At 43.7% G+C, this 27,744-nt stretch overlaps 1 protein-coding gene across 4 annotated transcripts; it reads left to right on the top strand.

Annotated features, from left to right (window-relative positions):
• On the top strand, positions 1-27,744 carry LOC143288504 (adenosine deaminase domain-containing protein 1-like). Of its 4 annotated transcripts, none has more exons than XM_076597077.1 (11): positions 1-82; positions 1,460-1,594; positions 3,797-4,064; positions 5,526-5,584; positions 7,677-7,863; positions 10,641-10,770; positions 12,163-12,315; positions 19,873-19,982; positions 21,075-21,284; positions 22,003-22,264; positions 25,201-27,744. In XM_076597077.1, exons 2-11 carry the CDS (start codon positions 1,463-1,465, stop codon positions 25,445-25,447), a joined length of 1,758 nt encoding a protein of 585 aa, XP_076453192.1. In that variant the 5' UTR covers positions 1-82; positions 1,460-1,462; the 3' UTR covers positions 25,448-27,744. The 4 variants fall into 4 exon arrangements, with proteins under 4 accessions (XP_076453192.1, XP_076453194.1, XP_076453193.1 ...); XM_076597079.1 differs by having other exon boundaries at positions 15-86; XM_076597078.1 differs by having other exon boundaries at positions 40-168.

Genomic DNA, 27,744 nt, shown 5'->3' with positions numbered 1-27,744 from the left:
GGATCTAATATGATTCACCGCGAGGCTGCAGCAAACAAGTTTTGGCCAAGCAGACTATTTCCGTGCTGGTATCAATCCCGAAGTGAGTAAGTTAGAAAAAGTACCGTTTCCTTGTGTGACATTTCTTGCTCTCATATATTTTACCAGTATCACGCCTTCCAAAAACATGTACGTATAAGACGTAAAATGGATCAATTTTTAGTGCAGTCATCCTGTAAACCTGAAAGTGATAACTAAGTGGATCAAGACCGGATCTACTTTCGGTTGTTTCTTCGTTGGTTTGATTTGATGTGACATTCGCTCGCGACATCGTAACATCTTTACCAGTTAATGAAACCCAGTCTTAAATGTTCATTTGTCGAATATGGTTCTAGCAATAGAACTAGAAGAATATTCTTTAATTCAGTATATACAGAATAGTTGCAAGTGATAAATGTTTTTTGTTTTTTTGGTTTTTTGTGTGTGTGTTTTTTGAAGTGATTTCCTGCGCTGTGCCATTCAGAGAAACAGTCCACTCGCTGCCTGACTTTACTTGCTCTTGTCACATGTAACATTGTCTCATTGTGGCCTCTGGCTAGATGATGACTGCAAGTTCTTGTGCGTTATCATTCCTAAACTTAATTTCTATTCAACTTGATTTGAGGGGGGAAAAAAAAGAAAGAAAGGAGGAGACTTCTGTGCAGGTTGAATTCAACTGTCCCATTTCTTACCCAGTTTGTCATCAGGAGGAAGGTGAATAAGACCCATGGAATTTTCCATAATGTGATGAGCCTATTATGTTCATAATGACTGCAGAGAATTGCATTATATTTATTTTATACCAGACAATTAAAGTCTTTACTAGCTGATGGTTCATTTCAGTGTTGATAAGCAATTTTATTAACTGAAGTAACCCGCATGAGGCAGTTTTTCAGTTCATGTAGGTTTAGTTGCTATTCTAGGTAACTGTCATCACAGGTAGCTTTATTATTACCTTTTTGTTTTGTTTTTGCTTTTTGGTGAGGTGGATGTTTGTAATTTAGGAAGCTACATTTTTTTTTTTATAAGCAAACTGGAAAAGACCTGCACAAATGTGGCCATGCAATTTGACATTTAAAGTAAGGAAAATATCAACACAGAAGATACTAGCAACATATAAAATTTACTGCTGTTTCCCAACCCCTCTCCCCCATTTTTTTTCACAATGCAATGGATATGTTGGAAAAACAACAAACAAACAAGAAAAGGTACACATTGTATATATCATTATATGAAAAAGAGGCAGAATAATTAGTTTGTACATTGGCCTTGTCAACCTGAAAAAACAGTTGTACCAAATGGGATAAGACCGGATCAACTTTAGTTTATTTCTGTGCTGGTTTGATTTGGCATGGCCATACGCTTGCAACTTCATATTGTATAATTATGATATCTTCGCCATTTGGTGGTGAAACTTGATTTTTTACATCGCTTTGTGCAGAAGATGCCAAAGTCCAAGAAGAAGAAGCAGCCGGCAGTGCCACAGAAGTACATCCCTGGCCTGACGCCCCGGCCAGCCGAGGAGCCAGAGGTGGCACCTCCTCCACCTCCCCCCCCAGAGAAAAAAGAGAGGCTTGTCAGTGTCTTCTTCTTTTTTTTCTTTTCTTTTTTTTAAGGTGACAGAATGGTTAAGACCAGCATCATTTACACTTTTTCATGTGATACATATCTTATCATGACTTGTGTATAGTCTGATGATTGTGTAGGGTGTGTGTGTGTGTGTGTTTTATTCATTTTAGTGTTGAAATGCATGTTTTAAATGTCATTAAGTTTCTGTGTGAAAACACTCCGCAGCACCAAATATTTTAGAAACTATGCTCTGTTTGTCAAAGCAACACAATGGACTTGTTCACTTCAAACTCGGTTAGAGGGCAAAGGTTAGACTTTGTTCTGTTGGTGGGAGACTGACTGTAGCTGTCAAGCTTTGTTACAATGTGGAAAATGGTCTGGTTAAAGTGACCCCTTGATGTTGACTAAAGTTGCCCAATGCGGTGAAAGAGTAAAGATAACAGAATGGTTTAGACCAGCATTATTTAGGCTTTTTCATGTGATATGTATGATGAGTAGGTGTTGTCTGTGATGAGTGTGTGTGTCTGTGTGTGTGTTTCATTTTAGCATTCAAATGCATGTTTTAAACGTTGGTATTGACATTGTGCAGCTCAGTTGAGCATGTTTTACATGGAAAGGCGCTTAATGAATCAAATTACTATTAAGATGCTTATCTGCCAGTACAGCGTCTGTGAGGGTCTGGGTTTAAATCCTGGTCTAGCCCTTTCTCTCAAATTTGACTGGAAAATCTGTGTGTGTAGTCATTCAGATAAGACGATGAAAAAGAAACCATTACAATAAAAGGATTGTCCTCTGGCAGAATTCTGTATAAGAAATCCAGTTTGATAGATACACACACATATATATATATCATTTTATGCACTCAAGGCCTGAGTAAGCATGTTAGGTTATGCAGCTGGTTGAGACTCAGCCCAGCAGATGTAGTGTTGTATATGTCACTATGTGGATTTGCCTTGATGTAGTGATGCCTCCTTGTGAAACAAACATTTCTTTTCCCTGCCTCAGTTGCATGTAGGTCATGGAGCACCAGGCACGTTCTCTGACATGGATAACAACTTTGTTCTTGATTGTTCCATGTTAATGAGTCACTTCATGCTTACAGATCATCTTTTGGGTATTGTGGATGTGCATGGTGAACATAGGTTAGCTGTTGCAGGTGACATTGCCTTTTGCAGAGGACAGTTTCAGTTTAAAGGAGCCATCAAAGCTTGCAGAATGATGCGTGTAAACTGCACCACATCTGCTTAAATTCAAAAAAGAAATTTCCAATTGCAGGTGATCCACAATTCCAGGTATTAGGGACTTTGGTTTTGGAAATCTATACCATACAATACAGAGAAAGTGTTCTACTGTTAAATGTTTCAAGTCCAGCATTGAAACATTTGTTCAGACAATATTTTAAACTGCAATCCTCCTTCCCCCAGATCATATTTGTGCATGTGTGTGTGCGTCAGTCTGTGTGTGTTTATGGGCGTGTGAGTGCACTGTGGGGGGTGATACACATTTTAGAATAGTATATTCAGCATATTTTTTTCTTATTTTTTTGTGAATACCCAACTGCCTTATTTATACCACATGCATTGTTAAATGCACTTTTTGAATGGTAAGTGCTATGTAAATCTACATAATTTTTTTGTTTTTGTATTTTGATTCATTTATCTTAAATTTCAGGTAGCATTTTGAATTGCAGATGACATTTCCAGTTACAGGTGTGATGTCATTTCCCTGTCACAGGTGACATCATTTCTCAGTCATAGGTATCGCTTTCCATTAACAGATCATTTCCCAGTCACAGGTGACATCATTTCTCAGTCACAGGTATCACTTCCCAGTTACAGATGACATAATTTCCCAGTTAGATACATCATTTCTCTGTCACAGGTGACATTTCTCAGTCACAGGTAGGACTTTCCAGTTACAGATGACATAATTTCCCAGTTAGATACATCATTTCTCAGTCACAGGTGACATTTCTCAGTCTTAGGTATCACTTCTCAGTTACAGATGACATTTCTCAGTCACAGGTGGCATCTTTTCTCAGTCACAGGTATCACTTCCCAGTTACAGATGACATAATTTTCCAGTTACAGATGACACCTCATTTCCCAATCACAACCTGTGGGAGACACATCACTTCCCAAGTTCCCAGTCACACACAACCTGCACGCGACATGTCATTTCCTGACTGCAGGTATTTTCGTGATTGCAGGTCCCCAAAGCCCTGGCGAAGGAGTTCACTGAGGCCAGCAAGAACCCCACCCAGTGCCTGAACGAGGTGGCCAAGCACCACGGCTGGGAGTTGACCTTTGAGGAGTACCCCAGCACCTTCGACAACAGCTTCGCGCTGGTGGCCAAGCTGGATGGGGTGGCCTACTGCAAGCAGCCTGGAGAGGGCCGCTCCAAGAAGGAGGCCAAGAACAGTGCGGCCACGCTTGTCATGAGAGCCCTCCTGGAGAAGAAGCCCAAGCAGCAGTACGGTGAGTTAGTACTGCAGGTGGTTGGGGTAGGGGAGACTGTTTGCGGTCAGACGCAAAGTTTTAAAAAAAAAAAAAAAAAAAAAAAAAAAAAAAATCGTCTTTGGACGAAGAAAAGTCTTTTTCTTTCTCTTGTTTTTGCTGTTAATCAACCTTTTTCAAGGCGTCCATGCTGGTCGTAAGAGCCCTCCTGGAAAGGAAGCTGAAACAGCAGTACAGTGAGTGAGTACAGGTGGTTGGGAATTAGGGGGGGACCGTTTTCGGTCAGGTGCAAAGTAAAACAAAAAAGGAAAAAAAAAAAAAATTCTTTGGAATTTTTTTTTCCCCAGCTGCTGTCACTTTTTTTCTTTTTTTTTCTGAGCTGTATGCTTTTGAGAAAACTCATTTCCAGAAATAAAGTGGGGTGAAAAAAACGACCAACATGCTTGTTATTCTAAGTTCAGTCATACCTCCACACATATTAAAAGATAATCAGGGGGAAAAAAAAAGAAGTATATATCACTGTGGTGCATTCCTGCTATCAACACTCTCAGAAATAATCTTTTAAGACAATGCAACTTGCCCACAACACCCTCTACCGGTCCCCATCCACCCCCACTTCCCAGTAAATATACAGTTACTCCTAAACTATTTCAGAATAGTTTGGAAATAGGATGGGTTCCAACAGTTTCAGTTTCAGTTTCAGTAGCTCAAGGAGGCGTCACTGCGTTCGGACAAATCTATATACGCAACACCACATCTGCCAAGCAGATGCCTGACCAGCAGCGTAACCCAATGCGCTTAGTCAGGCCTTGAGAAAAAAAAAGGTGAATAAATTATAGATAAGCTTACATAAATAAATAAATAATAATTTTGATATAAAAAAAAGTAGTAGTAATGAAAATAATAATAAAATAATAATAATTAATAAATAAATAAGACAACAATGATGATAAATAAGCAAATAAATGTAAAACATGAAGACACACATTCACACATACACCCACACATGGGTTCCAACAGTGGATGATTGCATAAGTTTCTCTTCCAGGCATAATAAAACTTACTGGAATAATTTTCCAGATGTTATTTTTCTCTTGTGTTCATTTATTGCTTGCTTTGTTCCATTATTTAGCTGCAGGTTGTGACTTTTGGGTATTATGTGCCACTTCCTTTATGTTCTGAGAATTCAGTTTGTGTTTGTTAATCTGTATAAGTCAAATGTGTTGTTGGTGTGAAGATTAACTGGTCAGTTGTGTCAGTGTGACATATGACCTGTCCAGACCGGCAAACTGTACTTCAGCAGCAGAGAAGTTCAATATTTCTCTCCCATGCTGTTCCCTTACAGAATTTTTTAAAAATCCGCATCAGTAATCATCTAAGGGAAAAGTCCTCAGTAGATAATTCAGTAACGTAACCCAGTTTTTACATTGCCATGGTGTATTTCCTCTTTGGATCACTATTACCGTGTGTTTTTCATTGCAGAGCCACCTCCACTGAGGAAACCATCAAATGAAATATCTGCGAGCTCGCCTTCAATGCAAGTGAGTCAAAATACAGGGTTTTTTTTGTTTGTTTATTTCTTCTTCTTCTGCGTTCGTGGGCTGCAACTCCCACGTTCACTTATATGCACACGAGTGGGCTTTTACGTGTATGACCGTTTTTACCCCGCCATGTAGGCAGCCATACTCCGTTTTCGGGGGTGTGCATGCTGGGTATGTTCTTGTTTCCATAACCCACCGAACGCTGACATGGATTACAGGATCTTTAACGTGCGTATTTGATCTACTGCTTGCATATACACACGAAGGGGGTTCAGGCACTAGCAGGTCTGCACATATGTTGACCTGGGAGATCAGAAAAATCTCCACCCTTCAACCCACCAGGCGCCGTCACCGTAATTCGAACCCGGGACCCTCAGATTGACAGTCCAACGCTTTAACCACTCGGCTGTTGCGCCCGTCGTTTATTTCAATTTTAAAAGTCATCATCCGTGCCAGTTCAGTGGCATTTCTTCCACGCTACTTATTCAAAGTCTTCCACACTCAGGTTCTTCTGCCACAGTACTGTGATGTCATGGTGTGCTTTGGAAGATGCCTCTGACTGGGCGAAAAAGCAGCATGGTTTTGTTTGCTTTGCCTTTGATCAAGTGTGTCTCATAACCAGTCATGAATTCATATTCATATAGAGTTTGCAGGCATCAGTATGATTGATAACATTCACAAATTTTATTAAGAAGGAAAAGAAAGAGAAAAATGAAAAAAAGAAAGAAAAGGAAAAAAAATAGGATGGAGGACCCTAAATAAATAAATAGAATGTGGGTAAAAATAGGAGGTTGCAAGCCCCACACAAAAGAAAAAAAAAAATACTCACAAATTTTGATGTTTGTGCCTCCAGCCTTAGGTGTATGTAAACAAGTAGAATGTAAAGAAAATAGAAACACATAAACTGCCAGTGATATATTCTACTCTGTTTCATTGAATAGAGGATATACACTGTTGCATCTCTTGTAACGCTTGAGGCTTTGTTACAAAACAGCCATTTACAATACATCGACTGGACAGGGGACGTGTCTGTATGTTTAGCTAGATATTTGTCCCTGATGAGTCTATGACCATAGCAGTGCACTATAAAATGCAGGAAATCTTCAAGTGTGTTTTTTTTTTTGTTTGTGGTTTTTGTTTTTGCAAGGACATGTCTTATCCACAGTTGTTTACAAAATATTCATTTTGAAGTTATTTCAAGTCTGAGTCTGGTGAATGCTGTACTGAATTTATCAGTTATCATTGATAGATTTTTCTTTTGCATTGAAGTGACTTCAATGATCTTTAAAAACACAATCTTTTGCTTGTGTTGGTTTTGGACACCAATGCCTGTATCATCCTCTGAACATTATTTAAAACTCTCATATCCAACACTTCAGTAGAGTCATACCTTTGAGAAGCCGTATTTGTCCAGACACACTTTGACATTAATCAGTTTTTGTCTGGGTACTGCCTTCATGGCATGAAGCTGAATTAGTCATCCATATGGTATGTGTGTGTGTGTGTGTGTGTGTGTGTGTGTGCATGACAACTGACATGAAAATATGATGGGCACAACAGCCGAGTGGTTAAAGCGTTGGACTTTCAATCTGAGGGTCCTGGGTTTGAATCTCAGTAACAGTGCCTGGTGGGAAAAGGGTGATTTTTCCGATCTCCCAGGTCAACATATGTGCAGACTTGCTAGTGCCTGAATCCCCTTTGTGTGTATATGCACACAGAAGATCAAATACGCATGTTAAGATCCTGTAATCCATGTCAGTATTCAGTGGGTTATGGAAACAAGAACACGCCCAGCATGCACACCCCTGAAAATGGAGTATGGCTGCCTACATGGCGGGGTAAATAAACAAAACGGTCATACACGTCAGATGTTCCATGTCTGTCTGAGTGAGTATGTGTGCATGCCTGAAATCTGAATGACACAGGAAACAAATGATGAGCGCCCAATGGCAGTCGTCAGTCGGCTTTACCCAGGTATGCAGCCTGTTATGCAACTGACCCCAAGTTTATAAAGCGCTTAGAACTTGCTCTCCGACTTACGGAGGATAGGTGCCATGTAGATATCCATATCAAATCAAAATCAAACTTGCAGGCAGTGAGCGCGGTGGCCCAAACGGTGGCAGAGGCGAAGGAAGCGGAGATAGCGGAGGAGGTGCCATGCAAGACGCAGGCTGACCGCTTTGCCATGATGGCCCACGACAAAGCGCTGGACCTGATCGACTGCACCGATCGCTCTCTGTTTGAAACCAAGTTTGATGTGGCTGCCTTCTTCGTAACGTGTAAGTACGAGAGCTAGAAATTTCTAAGATCATTTTTTAGTTGTCATGGTGACAGGTAGGTAATTATATATAAATGTATATACCTGTACCCCCATTGCTCTGTTTGAAACAAAGTTTGAAGTGGCTGCCCTTTCCATAATGTGTAAGTATGATGGCTAGAAATTCCCAAGATAATATTCAGTTGTCCTGGGGACAAGAAGATAATAAGAAAATACATGTCTCCCCCATTCTCTCTCTATAAAAAAAATGCTTGTCCCCCCCCCCAATTCCCCCCTCACCTCCACTTCCCCCCTGCCCCCCATTCTCTCTGTCTGAAACCAGGTTTGATGTGGCTGCCTTTTAAGTAATGTGTAAGTCCACGGCCTGAAATTTCCAAGGTAATTTTCAGTTTTGGGGGCAAGTTGCTAAAAAGAAAAGAAAAATGTACTTGTACACTCCAATTTTTATTTGCTGTCACTCGGTAAAGAGGTTAATGAAAGTAACAATCGCTGGTTCCATCACTTGTTAGCAGACATAACATTTGTAGGAGAAGTGGATATACTGTAAAAAACAACAAAAAACAACCCAACCTTGTGAGTGCCCACCCCTGCTTTCATGCAAATTTCACCCTAAAGTTGGGGTTGGCTATGTTGTCTTGTTGCCATGTTATGTTCCGGCATTACCTTGTTGCCATGTTATGTTCCGGCATTACCTTGTTGCCATGTTATCCTGTTTCTTTGTTATGTTCCCATGTTAACAGGCTCCTGTTAGGCTGTTGTTTCATCCTGTTGCCAAGTTTCATTCCCATGTGAACATGTTCTTGTGTTATCCTATTCCTTTATTATCCTGTTCTTGTGCTGCCTTGTTCCTGTGCTATCCTGTTCCCATGTTGTCCTGTTCCCATGTTGTCCTGATCTCATGTTGTCCTGTTCCCATGTCACCCTGATCCCATGTTGTCCTGTTCCCATATCACCCTGATCCCATGTTGTCCTGTTCCCATGTTGTCCTGTTCACATGTTATCCTGTTCACGTGTTATTCACCCTGTTACTGTGCTGTGTTCCCACATTAACATGTTCCCCTGTTACCCTGTTCCAATGTTACCTTGTGTTGTTGCTTATCCTGTTCCTGTGTTACCCTTTTTTCATGTTACCCTGTTCTCATGTCACCTTGTTCCCAAGTCACCATATGCCCATGTTGCCCTCTTGCTGTGCTGTGTTCCCATGTTCCCATGTCACCCTGTTGCTGTGTTATGTTCCCATGTCACCCTGTTGTTGTGCTATGTTCCCATGTCACTCTGTTGTTGTGCTATGTTCCCATGTCACCCTGTTCCCATGTCACCCTGTTGTTGTGCTATGTTCCCATGTCACCCTGTTGTTGTGCTATGTTCCCATGTCACCCTGTTGTTGTGCTATGCTCCCATGTCACCCTGTTCCCATGTCACCCTGTTGTTGTGCTATGTTCCCATGTCACCCTGTTGTTGTGCTATGCTTCCATGTCACCCTGTTCCCATGTCACCCTGTTGTTGTGCTATGCTCCCATGTCACCCTGTTCCCATGTCACCCTGTTGTTGTGCTATGCTCCCATGTCACCCTGTTCCCATGTCACCCTGTTGTTGTGCTATGCTCCCATGTCACCCTGTTCCCATGTCACCCTGTTGCTGTGCTATGTTCCCATGTCACCCTGTTCCCATGTCACCCTGTTGCTGTGTTATGTTCCCATGTCACCCTGTTCCCATGTCACCCTGTTGCTGTGTTATGTTCCCATGCCACCCTGTTCCCATGTCACCCTGTTGTTGTGCTATGTTCCCATGCCACCCTGTTCCCATGTCGCCCTGTTTATGTTCCCATGTCGCCCTGTTGTTGTGCTATGTTCCCATGTCACCCTGTTGTTGTGCTATGTTCCCATGTCACCCTGTTCCCATGTCACCCTGTTGTTGTGCTATGTTCCCATGTCACCCTGTTGTTGTGCTATGTTCCCATGTCACCCTGTTGTTGTGCTATGTTCCCATGTCGCCCTGTTGTTGTGCTATGTTCCCATGTCGCCCTGTTGTTGTGCTATGTTCCCATGTCGCCCTGTTGTTGTGCTATGTTCCCATGTCACCCTGTTGTTGTGCTATGTTCCCATGTCACCCTGTTGTTGTGCTGTGTTCCCATGTCGCCCTGTTGTTGTGCTGTGTTCCCATGTCGCCCTGTTCCCATGTCACCCTGTTGTTGTGCTGTGTTCCCATGTCGCCCTGTTGTTGTGCTGTGTTCCCATGTCGCCCTGTTCCCATGTCGCCCTGTTGTTGTGCTGTGTTCTCATGTCGCCCTGTTCCCATGTCACCCTGTTGTTGTGCTATGTTCCCATGTCGCCCTGTTCCCATGTCACCCTGTTGTTGTGCTATGTTCCCATGTCGCCCTGTTCCCATGTCACCCTGTTGTTGTGCTATGTTCCCATGTCACCCTGTTGTTGTGCTATGTTCCCATGTCACCCTGTTGTTGTGCTATGTTCCCATGTCGCCCTGTTCCCATGTCACCCTGTTGTTGTGCTATGTTCCCATGTCGCCCTGTTCCCATGTCACCCTGTTCCCATGTCACCCTGTTGTTGTGCTATGTTCCCATGTCACCCTGTTGTTGTGCTATGTTCCCATGTCGCCCTGTTGTTGTGCTATGTTCCCATGTCGCCCTGTTGTTGTGCTATGTTCCCATGTCGCCATGTTCCCATGTCACCCTGTTCCCATGTTCCCATGTCACCCTGTTCCCATCTTCCCGTGCTCCACGTTACCCTGTTCCCATGCGGCCCTGTCGCCCTGTTTCAGCGGGGGATCGGGAGGACCTGGTGTCACTGGGGACGGGGTCAGGCTGCATACAGTCCTCCTGCATGGCCACCAACGGCTTCCCCCTTATCGACAGCTGCGCCCTGGTGCGGGCACGCCGCGGCCTCCTCCTGTCAGTCCTCTGATTGGCTCCTGTGGCAAGGGGGGGGTAGAGTGGAGGGTGGGAAGAAGGGGCAGTGGGGGTGGTCTGGGGTGGAAAGTAGGAGTTTGGGTTGGGGGGAGGGGGGGGGGGTAAGAGGGGGAAGAGCGGTATCGCCAGCGGGGGAGGGGGCAGTGGGGGTTGGAAGTAAGGACTGATGTGGGCAGGCAGGGCATTGGGGATGTGTGAGGGGGTGGGGGGGGAGGGGGTGTTGGCAAGATAGGATTGTAGGATGGGAATACGTGCAGTGGATGTGGGATGGGAATTGGGTGGGAGGAGGGGATGGGGAAGGGGGGCTAGTTTTGGATGGGGTGGTAAGGTTGGAGGAGGGGGCATTGACTTGGGTGGGGTAGGGATAGGGGGCATTGTGTGGGGTTGTAAGAGGAGGCAGAAGTTGGCAGTGGTGGTTGGGGAGCCTCAGACAGACGAGAAAAGACCAGTTGACATTTTGTGTAGTGATCATATTAATGTGTACAGGGAAATATATCAGTTTTGGTATAAATGTCAAGTCTTGTATGAAAATGATTAATTAAATTAAGTTTTTGTTTCTCTGCATTCTCATATTTTCTGCACATATAGTTTAGCCAGACATGCGCTTATATCCAGTGCAACCACCTGCACGCTGAGCATAACTATGTATTCCTGTTTATAAAATGGATCTTGCATTTCCAAACACTACCTGAGAGTTTTGCTGGGATATGCTTTTCAGGATGGTTTGGTCACTGGGGACAATAATTTATTAAAAAAAAAATTGTAGCGTGCAGTCTACTGAAAGAAATTATATATAACCTATACTTTTCTGAAAGGAAAATAACCCATTATCCTTTTTTTATGATTATATTGCGATAGGAAAATTCCTACAGTATGAATTTGATTATTTTGCGATAGGAAAATTCCTACAATGATGCAGATGGGAATTTACGTCCTGGGACACTATTTTTTCCACACCGGAAGTGTATGGAAATTTCTGTCATGGGGCACTTTTTTTTTTTCACTCCGGAAGTGTATGGAAATTTCTGTCATGGGGCACTTTTTTTTTTCCACTCCAGAAGTGTATGGAAATTTCTGTCATGGGGCACTTTTTTTGCATACCAGAAGGGGACGGAAATTTCCGTCCTGGGGCAGTGAAGGGGTTAAATTTTACATGGACTGAGCAAGTTGTGGGTGAACTGGTCTTCTTGACGTTGTCTTGACTGAGCATTTATCATTGTTTTGGGTTCTCTTCAACTGGTTTTAAGAACTGACATTTGACCAGCCCTGTGAAAATGGCCCCTGTGCGGCCGACAGGGCTGTAAAGCAACATGGTTTGATTTGGACGACGGTTTCTTCTTGATTGCCTCGTCTTGTGTCCTGCTCCCTTGTCAGGTATTTCCACAAGCAGATGGAGCGGATGGTGAAGGGAGCGCAGTCCATTTTTGACATGGGGCCCAGCAAGTTTGTCCTGAGACCTGGGGTGAGGGTGCACTTGTACGTCAGTGGTCCGCTGGCTGGGGACAACGCGACCTCCCTCAGACAGGGGTGAGACGGTTTTTTGTTACTTTGTTGGTGTATATATTTATTCATTTATTTATTTATTTATTTATTTATTTAACTATTTATTGATTTATTTCTTTTGCGTTTGCATTAGTGAACCCCTGGCAAGTGACGAGGAGACCTCCCTTAGACGGGGGTGATTTTCTTTGTTCTTTATTCATCTGTTTGTTTATTTAGTTAGTTTGTTTATTTATTGCCGTATTTTATTTATTAATTTATTTGTTTATTCACTGATTTATTTGTCCGCGTTTGCACCCGTGGGGCCCCTGGCAGATGACAGTGAGACCTACCCTTAGACAAGGGTGATTTTCATTTTTTATATATTCATTTTGTTGATTGTTTCATTCATTCGTTTGTTTGTTTAGTGAATTATTTGTTTGTGTTTACATCAGCGGATCCCTGGAGCGTGATGAAACCTCTGTCAGACAGGGGTGAGGCATTGTGGGTTTTTTTTGTATTCATTTAGTTGCTTGTTTATTGATTTATTGATTGATTTACTTGTTTGTGTTGACATCATTAGACACCTGGCGCATGACAAGGCGGACTGCCTCGGGTGGTGGTGAAGTGTCTTTTGTATTTATTTATCTGTTTGTTTGTTTATTCATTGATTGATTGGTTTATTTGTTAATTTGTTTGTTTGCATTTACATCAGAGTTCTATGATTGATTGGTTTATTCGTTAATTTGTGTGTTTGGATTTACATCAGAGTTGTGGTGCATGACGACGAGGCTTCCCCCACACAGGGCACGGCAGTTTCTTCCTTGCACTCTAGTTCCGAGCAGGTGGCATTTACTTACCTGGAGACGAAAAACTGAAGTAATGAAACAGTTTCAGGCTCTGGTAGATTCCGGTCCTCAGGTGTAACCGTCGGCGGCAGAGCAGAAAAACGACGTGAACAGAGTTTGTTCGTTTATGTATTTATAGTCTGTTCATCTAAGATGATGATACTAGACTGAATATAAATGATGTTAATATTATTATTATTATTATTTGGATTATTATCATTTCTATCATAATGATGATTGTTCTTATTAATTACAAATCAACATTTCTGTATATTTGAATGGAAAGGGGGGTGGTTGAGGTGGAGGGAAGGGGGGGCAAGGGGGAGGGGACTAAGGAAGAGAGAGAGAAAAAGAGAGAGAGAACAGAATGTGGAAAAGATAGAGTACAAAATGTAAAATGGAGAGGGTGAGTGTCAGTGATCGGAGAAAGAAAAAACATAATATTGGAAGAGTGTGTGTGTGAGGGGGGACGAGGGAAGCGGGATCAGGACAAAAAAATTAATCAGTAATCAAATATTGCATGCACTACTTCTGTTGATTATTATTTGAAAAGAGGTTCATGTGGGGCGGGGGGGACCTACAATAAATAACCAACTGGACTATTCAACACATCGCTAGCTAACTTTAATAAAGAGCAGTTTGAAATGTGCACAGAGTAACGCCATGCATAGCGCACTGTAGAATGGGATGCCGCCACATGAACCTGATCACACGCAGCCTGCAAGGTCGGAATGGCAGGCCTCGCACAGGCCACCTGTTGAGAAGGGAGGGAGAGAGGGAGTGATCGCCTTAATTTTGGCATCCCACACACCAGTTCTCACGCTACACACAGCAGTGCCGTTGCGTTCAGTGTGTAAAAACCGTGCTTTGCTACACTGTGTCAGTGTGATGTGTCTGTGAATGTTTGCATTCACATGAGGGGGTATATATATATATATATATATATATATATATATATATATATATATATATATAATCAACAGTAGTAGGCTCTGCATGTCTTTAAAACTTGTTGTTTAAAAAAAAAAAAAATTTAATGAATGCATTATTGTACTCGCCAAATGGAGCCATGTTTATGATGTTGATTATGTACTTCACTATTATATCATAATGTTGAAAAACCTCACTGTCTAACTGGCTCTCTGACAGTCTCAGCACCATGTATGTTTCTAACAACTGCTTTGACACATGAGGTGTAGACTTCTGAACTCACCTGTAGCTCAAAATATAAATGTTTCATCCACCTAGCACCTGTGTTCCTTGTGATTTATAACCTGTGTTGAAAGCGTTGTTTTAATCTGCTTTAATCCCGCCTTCCTCCTGCTATGACCCAACACCAGTCTACACATTATTTCCAAATGTTATGTATGTTACATTACTGTAATTTGAAATATAAAAAAAACCTCATAATCCCCAAATAGAAACAGGTGAGTTCCCTTGCCTCTCCATTGCATGGTCTGGAGTCCTTGGATTTGATCTTTGTGGGGATCCAACAGCCTCCTCACATTTTCTGGGGTGTCTTTGCATTCTGCTATGCTGAAGACACAAGTGTTGTATTTTGAGTTGGCATTGGCAAGGTTTGCAACCTGAAGCATCAGTTTGAATTATCCACCACCATGATCTCCACCAATCTTTACCCAAATTTCACCCTCAAGAATGCTCCCATCATGCCATGTTAGATGGACCTGACTGTCATAAGCATTTAGCAATTTGTTGACAAAAGCTGGGACATCCTTAACTCTCTCCATACGAACAGCGAAAGAGACGATGTTAACAGCGTTTCAGCCCAATTACCATCATCAGAATATTGCAAGCGGAAGGCTCTTATACTGAAGAGGTGAATGTTGGCAAAGAATACCACAATTCTGACGACGGAGGCTAAAGGTAGGGTCATTCAGACACCCACTGGACATCCGAGGGGTCTGTGTAGAGGAGAAGAGAGGACTGGCCGTACTGAGTGTGTTAATGCCTGCAGATGGAGTTGGAAGTAGTTCCATCTGCCCCTCATTGTCATTCCGTATCTCTAGGGTTCTCATCTGGCCTTCTACTTCTGCACATTGTGCTTTGATTTGTTCTTTTTTCTCTTTCCTTTCACTGGCAAAATGAATCCCAAGTCTTCTGAGTAAACATTTACCTTGTCTGTATTTTGTCAAACTGATGCTAAGCCCTGCACGGATAGCAGCACCTTCCTTTGCTGATGTGGTTACTGGACCACAGTTGGCTTCTTTGAGAACCAATTTCTTGTGGGCTTTGTTTGCTGTCTTCAGTTCTGTGCCCTGCTGCTCGGCGGCATCTTCTTCAGTATTTCTAGACACAATCATCCGGATTGCATTCATGAATTTTGCACATTTCTGAGTGGGGTCCAGGCTTGTGTTGATGCTTTCAGCGGTTTGATGACTTTTTTTTTTTCGAAAACAGTTGGTTGCCCACCAGTTTTGCATGTGACAGTCATTTTGTCACTGGACTGTGACATCTCAACGCACACAAGTTTAGTCAAATACTTTTTTTCTTGCTGGGTCAGAGGTGCTTTCAACAGACTCGGGGGCCTTAGAATTTGCTGTTTGAAAGGAGACATTGCTTTATCGATGCCTGTTGAAACTGTGTGCACTGATGCTGTCCTTGGATCTTTTTCTGGGGTTGAAGTGGACGCAGCGGGGACACAGAAGGAAATATCATCATCCAGTTGACTGTCTGACTGGCACTGTTGTTGTTTGGGAACACCAGATTTCTTTACCTTTTTTTCTGGTCTTCCACCCCTACTCTGTTGTTGAAAGTGATCACATATTGGACACTGGCTTTGTGATAGATTTGGGTCTTCTTCTTCGTTCGTGGGCTGCACCTCCCACATTCATTCGTATGTACACGAGTGGGCTTTTACGTGTATGATCATTTTTACCCCGCCTAGTAGGCAGCCATACTCTGCTTTTTGGGGGGTGCATGCTGGGTATGTTCTTGTTTCCATAACCCACCAAAAGTTGACATGGATTACAGGATCTTTAACTTGCGTATTTTTTTTCTATTTGTATTTGTATTTCTTTTTATCACAACAGATTTCTCTGTGTGAAATTCGGGCTGCTCTCCCAGGGAGAGCACGTCGCTATGCTACAACACCTTTGTCGTTTTTTCCTGCGTGCAGTTTTATTTGTTTTTCCTATCAAAGTGGATTTTTCTACAGAATTTTGCCAGGAACAACCCTTTTGTTGCCGTGGGTTCTTTTACGTGCTTCCTAGATATCAAATGTGACTTTCTCTTGCAACGCCACTAACTAGAACAGTTACACAATACTCATAAGTCACCACCAGCTCACTGCAATGACTCAGCTTCCTGGCACAGTGCCAGTGTGTAGCACTGTCTGACCTGCCTCACATAGACCTTAAATCATCAGTTAAGTCACTCACATACGTGCTGCAGACACCAGCTTTTGTCAGGTGAAAGACAGCGCCTTTGAGCTAGGATCGTCACTTTTTTTTTTGTCCACAAAAAGACTGACACACTTTTTATGGAACTACAAACACAAGCAATCCAGTGCATGAACGCAGAGCCAAAAGACTGGAACAGCGAGGAAGAGTAGCGACCTAGATAGAGCGGATGCTGTGAGGAGCATGGGTTAGGCAGGAGGCCACCTGCATCACTTAAAGAGGGCACGGACTAAAAGAGCGATTTCGGAAAAGGGTGAACTGCCGTGAGGGGTGAGGGGGTTTTTTTTGTTTGTTTTTTGTATTCATTTATTTGATTTGTTTGTGTTTACATTAATGGACCCTGGTGAGTGATGAGACCTCTCTCAGACAAGGGTTTTTTGTTGCTTTTTGGTATTTATTTATTTGTTCATTTATTGATTTGCTTGTTTACTGGGGTTTGTTTATTTGTAGACAAGGTTGAGCTGTGTGTGAGAATTTAGAGAATGGTAGTTTTTCCCCCCAAGTCATTGTTGTTTCAGCACCAAAGAAGAAAAAGAAAAAAAAATGAAAAGGTGTTAGGGAAACCATACACATACATAACTATGCATGTGCATGTGCATTCACAACAGACTGACTCATGAACAGGAAACAAATGTCCTGGGTTCGATTCTTGCACAGACCATGGTTTTTACTCCCCTCTCCACTTGACCTTGAGTCGTCCAGTCTTTTGGATGAGCTGATAAACTGAGGTCTCATGTGCAGCATGCTCATAGAACTTATAAAAGAAGCCACGGCAATGAGAGAGTTGTTGTCTCGTTCGTCATTTATCAGATGGATTCCCCTGTCTCCTCGACAAAGGCGGCAATACGTTGCAGGTCCTCCAGTCCTCCGTAGAGCTTCTGGGCCGCTGGGATTGGGTCAGGCCAGGTTTTCTCTCGGAGCACTTGGTGGAGCGGGCAGGATTGCAGCAGATGTTCTGTTGTCTGGCTGCCTGTTCTGCAGGGACACTGCTCTGTGTCGCTGATACGGAGTTTCGAGTATAGGTGGTGTTTCAGGCGGTTGTGGCCTGTCCTGAGCCTGGAAATGGCTACCTGCTCTCCACGAGTCAGCAGGTAGTACAGTCTACTCTGTTGTCGCGTGGATGCTGCTGCTTCCACTTGTTCTGCAGCCTGGCCTTAATGATGGTCCTGGATTCAGAGTAGCTGGTAGACCTGTCCATCTGCTCTTTCGTAGTGCCTTCCTTTGCCAGGGAGTCAGCAGTCTTGTTGTCAATGAGAGAGTTATACCTGGCAAAATTCTGAAGAAAAAAAACACCTTTTTTTGTAGAATAAGTACAGTAGCAGATGGTGAAAATCAGGGATGCTGCACTGTGGTGGTGTACACTTCATGTCACGGGCAACCTGAATTGGACAGAGAAATCTCTTGTAATGATATACCGATACAATACAAAATAATGCAGTACAGCATACATGCACGCCCACGCACATGCATGCACGCAAGCAGACACACACACACACACACACACACACACACACACACACACACACACACACACAGAGTGACACACACGTGTGTGCACAGAAACAAACAAGACACCCACATCAGCTCTGAAATTTTACTGTCTGTCCTCCACTTAAGAAAACAGGAAATTTTGTTTTCACTTCTTTTGTTTCTCTGCACCTTTCAGTGTCTTTGAATTACATACAAGGTTTGAAAAACCAAAAAAAAAAACCAACCAAAAAACAAACCTGGTATAGACATGATGAAGTTATTCCTTAGATTTCTTCAGCACACATACAACAAATTTTAATACTAACTATTAAACTAAAAATTTTGCATGTTTTTTAAGTGTTATGTCCCATTATATTGTCTAGGAGTAAACTGATATTTTTAAGAATGCACCATAATTGTCTGTCGTTTGTGAGTGTTGATGTGATAGTGGTTATGTGTAAACATTGGTGGTGAAAATCTGGTTTGGTGCTTCAAAGTCATTTGTTGTCTGCAATTCTGTTGGTGAAATTTTGGGACAGACAAGTCAAAAGTGAAAGAGGAATGAAATTTGGGAGTATTGTATTGTATTGTACTGTATTGTATTGTATTACTCTTTTTGTTACGACAGATTTGTCTTTGAAATTTGGGCTGCTTTCCCCATGGAGAGCACGTCGCCACCCTTTTTTTGTGTGTATTTTTTCCAGCCTGCAGTTTTCTTTGTTTTCCTATCGAAGTAGATTTTTCTACAGAATTTGCCAGGGACAACCCTTATGTTGCTGTGGATTTTTTTTTTTTAATGTGCGCACAGTGCATGTAGCACATGGGACCTCAGTTTATCGTCTCATCTGAAAGACTAGCGTCCACACCACCACTCAAGGTCTAGTGGAGGGGGATGAATATACTGGTGACTGTGGGGTTGGAACCGGTGCGCTCAGATTCTCTCGCTTCCTTGGTGGACGCATTACCACTAGGCCGTCACTCCACGAGTGGTGTTTGACAACCAGTCAAACCAGGAAGTCATTACTTCAGCAGACGGGCGCAATAGCCGAGTGGTTAAAGCGTTGGACTGTCAATCTGAGGGTCGAGGGTCCCGGGTTCGAATCATGGTGACGGCACCTGGTGGGTAAAGGGTGGAAATTTTTACGATCTCCCAGATCAATATATGTGCAGACCTGCTAGTGCCTGAACCCCCTTCGTGTGTATATGCAAGCAGAAGATCAAATACGCACGTTAAAGATCCTGTAATCCATGTCAGCGTTCGGTGGGTTATGGAAACAAGAACATACCCAGCATGCACACCCCCGAAAACGGAGTATGGCTGCCTACATGGCGGGGTAAAAACGGTCATACACGTAAAAGCCCACTCGTGTGCATACGAGTGAACGCAGAAGAGGAAGAAGAATTACTTCAGCAGAAGACTTGGACAGATGAGGTTTCATTCCTTGTTTCTTCCCGGTTTTGAAAAATGAAGATGTGTTTTATGGAGGAGGTTATTGTGTTGATAACATGTAAATATTTGAGGGTTTTCTGGTTGTTCCGCGCTATGCACACTTGCTCGTGCGTGCGTGCGTGCACACACACACACACACACACACACACATGCGCACGCACATGCACACGCACACGTGCGCATGCAAACTTGCACGCAGTGACACAACTCGACCACCACTGACTTTGGCTTCTCAGGAATGTACACACCATCTATTCTTTTCATTCAGACCAACTTTGATTTTGTGTGTATGTGTGTGTGTATGTGTGTTTTGAGGGAATGTTTACAAATTCCCTCCTCCCCTCTCCCCCCCAACCCCACCCCCATCCCACCTGCTACCCCATTTATTAAACGAAAGATATTTATCTATTGCTTTCAGTCCAAGCATACAGACGGAGGAAGACAAAGACGCGATCTTCAACGAAGGCCATGTTCCCTACTTCGTTGACGGGATGGACCATGGGGCCCTCTACGTGTGTGGCGAGGATGGTGAGCTGGACTGAGCCATTATTGTCGTTAGTAGGGGGTTTAGTAGGTAGTGTCCTGAGTACTTCAAATCAGAACAGCCACCACTGAACACCGCCTAAAGTGACTTAGCAGCAGTGCAGGGTCTCCTCTGGTGTGTGGCCTCCTGGTGAGCTGACATCGATGAGGATTCCTTGTGGACTGCTGATGCTGGGGCTGTGACAGATGAACCCGGGTGTGGCCGTGGGGGGGGGGGGGGGGGGGACTCAGAATGTGCGGCGTTGGAAGAATGCCACTGAGACAGTGCAGGTGATAGGGCAGCAAAAAAAGGAAGCTGGTCTGAGCCTTGTAGGGGGGCGAGGGGGCTGGGGAGAGAGGGGGTGAGGAGGGATGGGGTTGAGAGTCGGGCACTGATGCTGTCCTTGGATCTGTTTCTGGGGTTGACGTGGACGCAGCAGGGACACAGAAGGAAATATCATTATCCAGTTGACTGTCTGACTGGCACTGTTGTTGTTTGGGAACACCAGATTTCTTTACCTTTTTTTCTGGTCTTCCACCCCTACTCTGTTGTTGAAAGTGATCACATATTGGACACTGGCTTTGTGATAGATTTGGGTCTTCTTCTTCATTCGTGGGCTGCACCTCCCACGTTCACTCGTATGTACACGAGTGGGCTTTTACATGTATGATCGTTTTTACCCCGCCTTGTAGGCAGCCATACTCTGCTTTTTGGGGGGTGCATTCTGGGTATGTTCTTGTTTCCATAACCCACCAAACACTGACATTGATTACATGATCTTTAAAGTGCGTATTTGATCTTTTGTTTGCATATACACATGTAGGGGGTTCAGGCACAAGCAGATCTGCACATATGTAGACCTGGGAGATAGGAGTAATCTCCACCCCTCACCCACTAGGCGCTGTTACCAAGATCTGAACCCACCTGGGAGATCAGAAAAAATCTCCACCCTATACCCACCAGGGGCCGTTACTGAGACTTGAACCTGGGACCCTCAGATTGAAAGTCGAACGCTTTAACCACTCAGCTGTTGTTCCTACCAAGTTTCCTGATTGTTTCTACAGATGCCTGACAGGGGTTGGCATCTCTGCTGGCAGGTGTGTGGGAGACGGTGCAGGGCCGAGCTCGGCCCGCCCCACAGATCCAGAGCCTGGAGAGCATCCGGGCCTTTGTGCGCTCGCAGGACGGGGAGGGGCGTCTGGTCATGTCGCCCGGCGACAAGCTGATGCGCTGGAACGTGCTGGGCGTGCAGGGGGCGCTGCTGTCCCAAGTCATGCAGCCCGTCTACATCCACTCCGTCGCCATGGGTGGGTGGCGTTCCGTTTGTCTTGTTTGCTTTTGATGTCGGTTTGATGTTATGGGTGGATGGTGTTGGGTTGGTTTGTTCTTGATGTCTGTTTGACATCATGGGTGTGTAGTGTTCGGTTTGTCTTGTCTGTCATGTTTGGGTGGTGTTTTGTTTTGTTTTTGATGTCTGTTTGTTGTCATGGGTGGGTGGGGTTCGGTTTGTCTGTTCTTGACGTCTCTTTGACGTCATGGGTTTATGGTATTCAGTTTGTCTGATCTTGATGACTTTCATCATGAATGGGTGATGTTCGGTTTGTCTGTTCTTGATGTCTATCGTCATGGGTGGGTGGTGTTTGGTTTGTCTGTTCATGACGTCTGTTTGACGTCATGGGTGGGTGGTGTTTGGTTTGTCTTTCTGTTCTTGATGTCTGTTATCATGGATGGGTGGTTTTCGGTTTTGTCTGTCTGTTGACGTCGTTTGTTGCAATGGGTCGGTGGCAACCAGTTTGTTCTTGATGTCCGTCATCATGGGTGGATGGTGCTTGGTTTGTCTTGTCTGTCTGTTCTTCACTTTTTTAAATGTTTTATATGTGACAATTTTGTGTTTAATACGGTTTGCACACTTGTGTAGTTGGGCAGTCCTGATATGGCAGTCAGCTGGACTATAAGCAGCAGTAATAAAAAATAAAAAAATCATAAAAACTCTCTCTCTCTCTCTCTCTCTCTCTCTCCACACAGGAAACGGGTATGACCACGGCCACCTGAGCCGCACGGCGTGCTGTCGCCTGTACGACAACCTGTCGGATGAGATCCCCCAGCCCTTCCTCCACCACCACCCTTACCTGGACTCCCTGACCTTTGACCTGCACACCTACTACCCGCAGCAGGACAAGGCGACGGCCCTGGGCATCAACTGGTACAGGGACGAGGATTACTGCGCCGCATCGGGCCGGGAGTTCTGCGAGATCACCGACTGCTTCACTGGCATGATAAAACCAGGGTAGGTGTGTGCACAAGAATGTGTGTGTGTGTGTGAGGGGGAGAGGATAGGGTGGGGTTGGGGTGGTGGTGGTGGTGGTGGTTTGCCAAGTATGTGTATGTGTGTGCGTTAGTGTTAGTTCCGGGAGATCACCGACTGCTTCACCAGCCTGATAAAACTGGGGTAGGTGTGTGCATAAGAATGTGTGCTTGTGTGTTCTGGGGTGGGGGAGAGGTGGGGGACAGGTGTGTGTGTGTGTGTGTGGATCGCAAGTACATGTACGAGAACTCTGACTGCTTCACCAGCAAGCTAAAACGAGGGTAGGTGTGCAGAAGAATGTGTGTGTGTGCGGCGGGGTGCAGTGGGGTTGGGATGGAGGGGCGGTGTGGATCACCAAGTACATGTATGTGCATGCGTTAGCGCTGGTTGTGGGAGGTCACTGACGGTTTCACTGGCATGATAAAACAAGGGGAGGTGTGCACAAGACTGTGTGTGTGTGTGTGTGTCGGGATGGGGTTGGAGTGTGTGGATCGCAAGTACATATGTATGAGAGCACCAACTGCTTCACTGGCATGATAAAAGGAGGTTAGGTGTGCGCACAAGAATTGTGTGTGTGTGCGGCGGGGCGAGGGAGAGGTAGGGGTGAGCGGGTGGTGTCGATTGCAAGTACATGTATGTGCGTGCGTTAGTGCTAGTTCTGGGAGATCACTGACTGCTTCACTGGCATGATAAATGAAAGGTAGGTGTGCACAAGAATGTGTTTGTGTGTGGGGAGGGTGGGGGGGGGGCTAGAGAGGGTGGATCGCAAATGCATGTATGTGCGTGCGTTTGCAATAGGATGTGCATGGTGTGTGTTTGGTCTAGTGGTTAGGATTTTACGCTCTCACAGCGACAGCTGGGGTTCAGTTCCCCCGTCTAGGAAGAACACAGTGACGCCTCCTTGAGAAACTGGACTGAAGTGTGTGTTAGGCGAAGGGAGAGGGATGAATGGGGAAAGGGGATGGGGGTGGGGGGAGTGCACGTGCGGGTATGTCTTCGTGCTTGTTTTTTGTGTTTTTACGTGCTTTGCAAGGAAATTTTCCTGATTTTAAGAGGATATGATAAAGCCTGAAGTCTGTCTGTTGATAGATACAAGAATGGTAGGTGTGCACAAGAATGTGTGTGTGTGGAGGGGGGTGGGGGGGGGATGGGAATGAGTATGTGGTTCGCAAGTACATGTATGTGCGTGCGTTCGCACTAGCATGTTTGTGCTGTGTGTTTGGCATGTAGAGAGGGATGAAGGGGGTGGGGGAGGGTGGGGGAGGGCATGTGCGGCTACATCTTCGTGCTTGTGTTTTGTGTTTGTGCATGCTTTGGGAGGACATTTTCCTGATTTGAAGAGGACTTGATAAAAGGCTGAAGTCTTGTCTGTGGGATGGTGGCCTTGTGGTGACACATCTGCCGAGGACACGAGAGAATCTTGAGCATGCGGGATTGAATCCCACCTTCACCAGAACTTTTATCCCCTTCAGCTAGACCTTAGGTGGTCATTTGGAAACTTGTCATTCAGATGAGACAGTGTAGCATGCATCTAGACGCATGTAAAAAAAAACAACCTACAGCAATGAGTTGTCCTTGGTAAAATTCTGTAGAAAAATCCTGTTTGATAAAAATTTTTTTTTTTTTTTAAACCCCCCAAAAAACAAAACCCATACACTTGCACACAGAAAACTGCAACATGTCAATTTTTTTCAATGCAACATGTCCGCATTTTTCTAGTGCAAAGTGTCTGAAAATTTGTTTGCTTTACTTTTTGATCACATCCCTCATGAGATACTATTTTTTTTTAAATGATAGTTCTCTGTTCCTTTTTATATTAAAAAAAACAACAACAAAAACCAACCCTCTGTTCCTCTCTCTAAAATAATTCTTTGTTGCTCTCTCTCTCTCTCTCTCTCTCTCTCTCTCTCTCTCTCTACCATTATAGAGTACATAGTGAATCTGATTTATTAATCCACTGTGTAAGAAAGGGGAAGAAAAATAAGTGCACTTTGTTCTGTCCTGTCCTGTCCTGTCCTGTCCTGTATGACTTAAGAGCACAATACATACCATGGAAATGTTATAAGTTCCCTTCACAATATATACCATAGAAATGTTACAAGTTCCCTGGTCAGATTGTGGTACTTCTGATGTCACATGTATAACTTAATTGACTGCAGTTAAATATGCATGTGTTATTATTTGTACTGTGCAGTACTTAGCTGAGTGTACTTCGCTGGATAAAGTATATTTGTGTTTAATATTTTCATCTCAAATCTTTTTTCTGACACCCTTTCATGAGGGGCAATGGCTTAAACATGAATAAACCCTCCTCCTTCGTTTATGGGCTGCAACTCCCACATTTGTTCATATGTACATGAGTGGGCTTTTACATGTATGACCGTTGTTTTATCTCGCCATGTAGGCAGCCATACTCCGTTTTCAGGGGTGTGCATGCTGGGTGTGTTCTTGTTTCCATAACCCACTGAACGCTAACATGGATTGCAGGATCTTTGACGTGCGTATTTGATCTTCTGCTTGTGTATACACACGAAGGGGGTTGAGGCACAAAGCAGGTCAGCACTTAAGTTCACTTGGGAGATCGGAAAAATCTCCACCCTTTACCCACCAGGCGCCGTTACCGAGATTCGAACCCGGGGACCCTCAGATTGAAAGTCCAACGCTTTAAAACCACTTGGGCTATTGTACCTGTCGAATAAATCATTCAATCTCTCTCTGTGTCTTATATATATATATATATATATATATATATACATTTTTTTTTTTCCCCAAGGTATGACCAAGTATGTTGGGTTACACTGCTGGTCAGGCATCTGCTTTGCAGATATGGCATAGCGTATATGGATTTTTCCGAACGCAGTGATGCCTCTTTGAGTTACTGATACTGATCTGTCTTGTGTCTGATGACGATAATTCAGAACCCCAGGCTCTGACAAGAACAGCGGGGCCAGCCTGCTGTGCAAGAAGCACCTGTTCTACCGCTTTGTGCTGCTGTGCCGCAAGGCCCTCACCCACCTGCCCCTGGCCCCCACCTACAGGCAGGCTAAAGACCAGGCCAGCACCTACCAGGAGGCCAAGACGGTGCTCTACAAGCACGTCGAGGAGGCGGAGATTGGACACTGGGTCCGGATGGCTCCCGAGGTGGACAACATTCCCAGGCAGTGAAGATGGTGATGGTAATGACGACGACGATGACAATGACGTGTGCATTGCTTGCTTTGCACTACTGTGACAACAACATACCCTGACAGTGAGGTTGGTGTCGATGATGACTGATGATGACGCATGCATTGCTTGCTTTGCACCGTTATGGCGACATACCCAGGCAGTGAGGAGGGTGTTGACGATGACAACGACGACGATGATGGCGATGATGCATGCATTGCTTGCATTGCGTGACTGACAACATACCCAGGCAGTGACGGTGTCCACAACAATGATGATGATGTATGCATTGCTTGCCTTGCACTGTTACGACGACATACGCAGACAGTGAGGATGGTGTTGATGACGATGACACATTCATTGCTTGCTTTGGAAAGTGGCCATATATACACACATGCACACACAAATGTGAGTACGCTCTGGTCTCAGTAGGAGTTAGGGGAAAGGAACTTTGGATGGGAAATCTTGTGAAGCAGTGATTGTTTGCAGAGTGCACACACACACACACACACACACACACACACGCCTATACTCTCTGGTCTTGGTAGGAGGAGGTTTTGGAAGGAAGTTTGAATGTAAAATCTTGTGAAGCAGCGATGAAGCAGGCATTGCTGGCAAAATGGCCACACACACACACACACAGTGACACACATACACAGTGACACATACACACAGCGAGACACACACACACACACACACACACATACACTGTGGTCTTGGCAGTAGGTTGAGGAAAGAACGTTTGAAGGAAAAATCTTGTGGAGCAGTGATGAAGCATGTACATGGACTCCCCCCTCTCCCTACACACACACACACACACTGGTCTCCAAGGTTTTGGAACTTGGGAGAAGAATTTCAGAAGCAGCTACTACAATACTTCTACCCACAGTTCTGTTGTCGTTGTTGTTGAAATGGTGTTTGTGGTGTGAACAGGGTTTGCTTTTGTCTGTGTGTGTGTGTGTGTGTGTTACATTCCCCACAATGTACATAGAATAGTGTTTAAAAAACAAAACAAAAAAAACCAGTATGGAGAAAAGTGATACAAGATATCAGGAATATAGTAAAGATGTGAACACAAGAAATCGGGAATATAGTAAAAGACGTGAACACAAGAAATCGGGAATATAGTAAAGACGTGAACACAAGAAATCAGGAATATAGTAAAGACGTGAACACAAGAAATCAGGAATATAGTAAAGATGTGAAGTCTTTCTAGAGCAGTACATTTGGCACAGAATATTTGTTCAGTATTCCATTAATTACAACACAACTTTTCATCAGTACTAGGAAGATTGCTGAATTGTTGTCCGATTATATAAGGAATTAAAAAAAAAACAAAAAACAAATGTGAAGAATTTTTTAAAACCATTTCCTTTTTCACAGGGGAAAGTGAAGCTGAAACCATATTACATTGTGAAAGGATGACAGAAAACTCTTTGAAAACGTCAATTAGAAGAGAATCTGTTGAAATCAGTATTGTAATGAGACTGGAAGGGCATTTTCAGTGTAGAGATTGTTTTAATTTGGTACATTTTAATCACGACCCTTTGCGGTCGGCTGTTCTGTAAGCAACAATAACTTTTTTTTTTTTTTTACCGGTATATCAGTTTCAAAGTATGTTCTCATGTTCTGTGGATCTCTCAGATTGGTATTCTGGAAATCCTGATGTGTAAATGTGATGAAAGCATCAGATTTTTATTATAGTTTATAAGTTGTTTTTAAAGTGTGGATTGTTGCCTTTGCAGTGCAGCCGTAAGAGTGTGTCATTCTTCACATGTGAGTTTTGTTATGATTTTGGATGTGTAGAGTTTCCAGTACGGAGTTTCTTGGCAAACTTTGTGCCTTGACAGGACAGGTAAAGGAGAAAGGGTTGCTGAGAGAGAGAGAGAGAGAGTTTTAGGTGTTGATGAAACGTTTTCTACTTGAAATTCAGGCATTGTTCTTGTTTGTGTATGTATGTGTCCGTGAAAATGTGATTATCGATTGTGTGTGTGTGGTGGTATCTGCTGATGTAGGTTTGTGATACATGTATCTTGCAAATAATGTATTTCCTTCATTTAAAAACTTTGAGTGTTTCTTCCCCATATATTTTTATTTTTTATTTTATTTTTTTTATTAAGTTGAAAACTTGAAAGTTAGGTGTATGGAAAAAGATTTCAATTTTTGTTTCAGAACTTGCAGTGTGATTCAGATAGGTAATTTTTCTGGAGAATGTCTGTGTGACTGCAACTCTTGGATGTCTGATACTGACTTTCCGGATTGTTTTTGTTTGGAGATTAAAATGCTTTTAAAAACAA

This window comes from Babylonia areolata, chromosome 12, assembly GCF_041734735.1.
Source record: "Babylonia areolata isolate BAREFJ2019XMU chromosome 12, ASM4173473v1, whole genome shotgun sequence".
Classification (NCBI taxonomy): domain Eukaryota; kingdom Metazoa; phylum Mollusca; class Gastropoda; order Neogastropoda; family Buccinidae; genus Babylonia; species Babylonia areolata.
This window is presented reverse-complemented; position numbering and strand designations above follow the sequence as displayed.

What these genes read in the sequence shown, in the direction of transcription:
- LOC143288504 (XM_076597077.1), top strand. Translation starts at nt 1,463, where the DNA reads ATGCCAAAGTCCAAGAAGAAGAAGCAGCCGGCAGTGCCACAGAAGTAC. An exon ending in CAGAGAAAAAAGAGAGGCTT is followed by an intron (nt 1,595 to 3,796) that starts GTCAGTGTCTTC and finishes TCGTGATTGCAG; the next exon opens with GTCCCCAAAGCCCTGGCGAA. An exon ending in GGCTGCCTTCTTCGTAACGT is followed by an intron (nt 7,864 to 10,640) that starts GTAAGTACGAGA and finishes GCCCTGTTTCAG; the next exon opens with CGGGGGATCGGGAGGACCTG.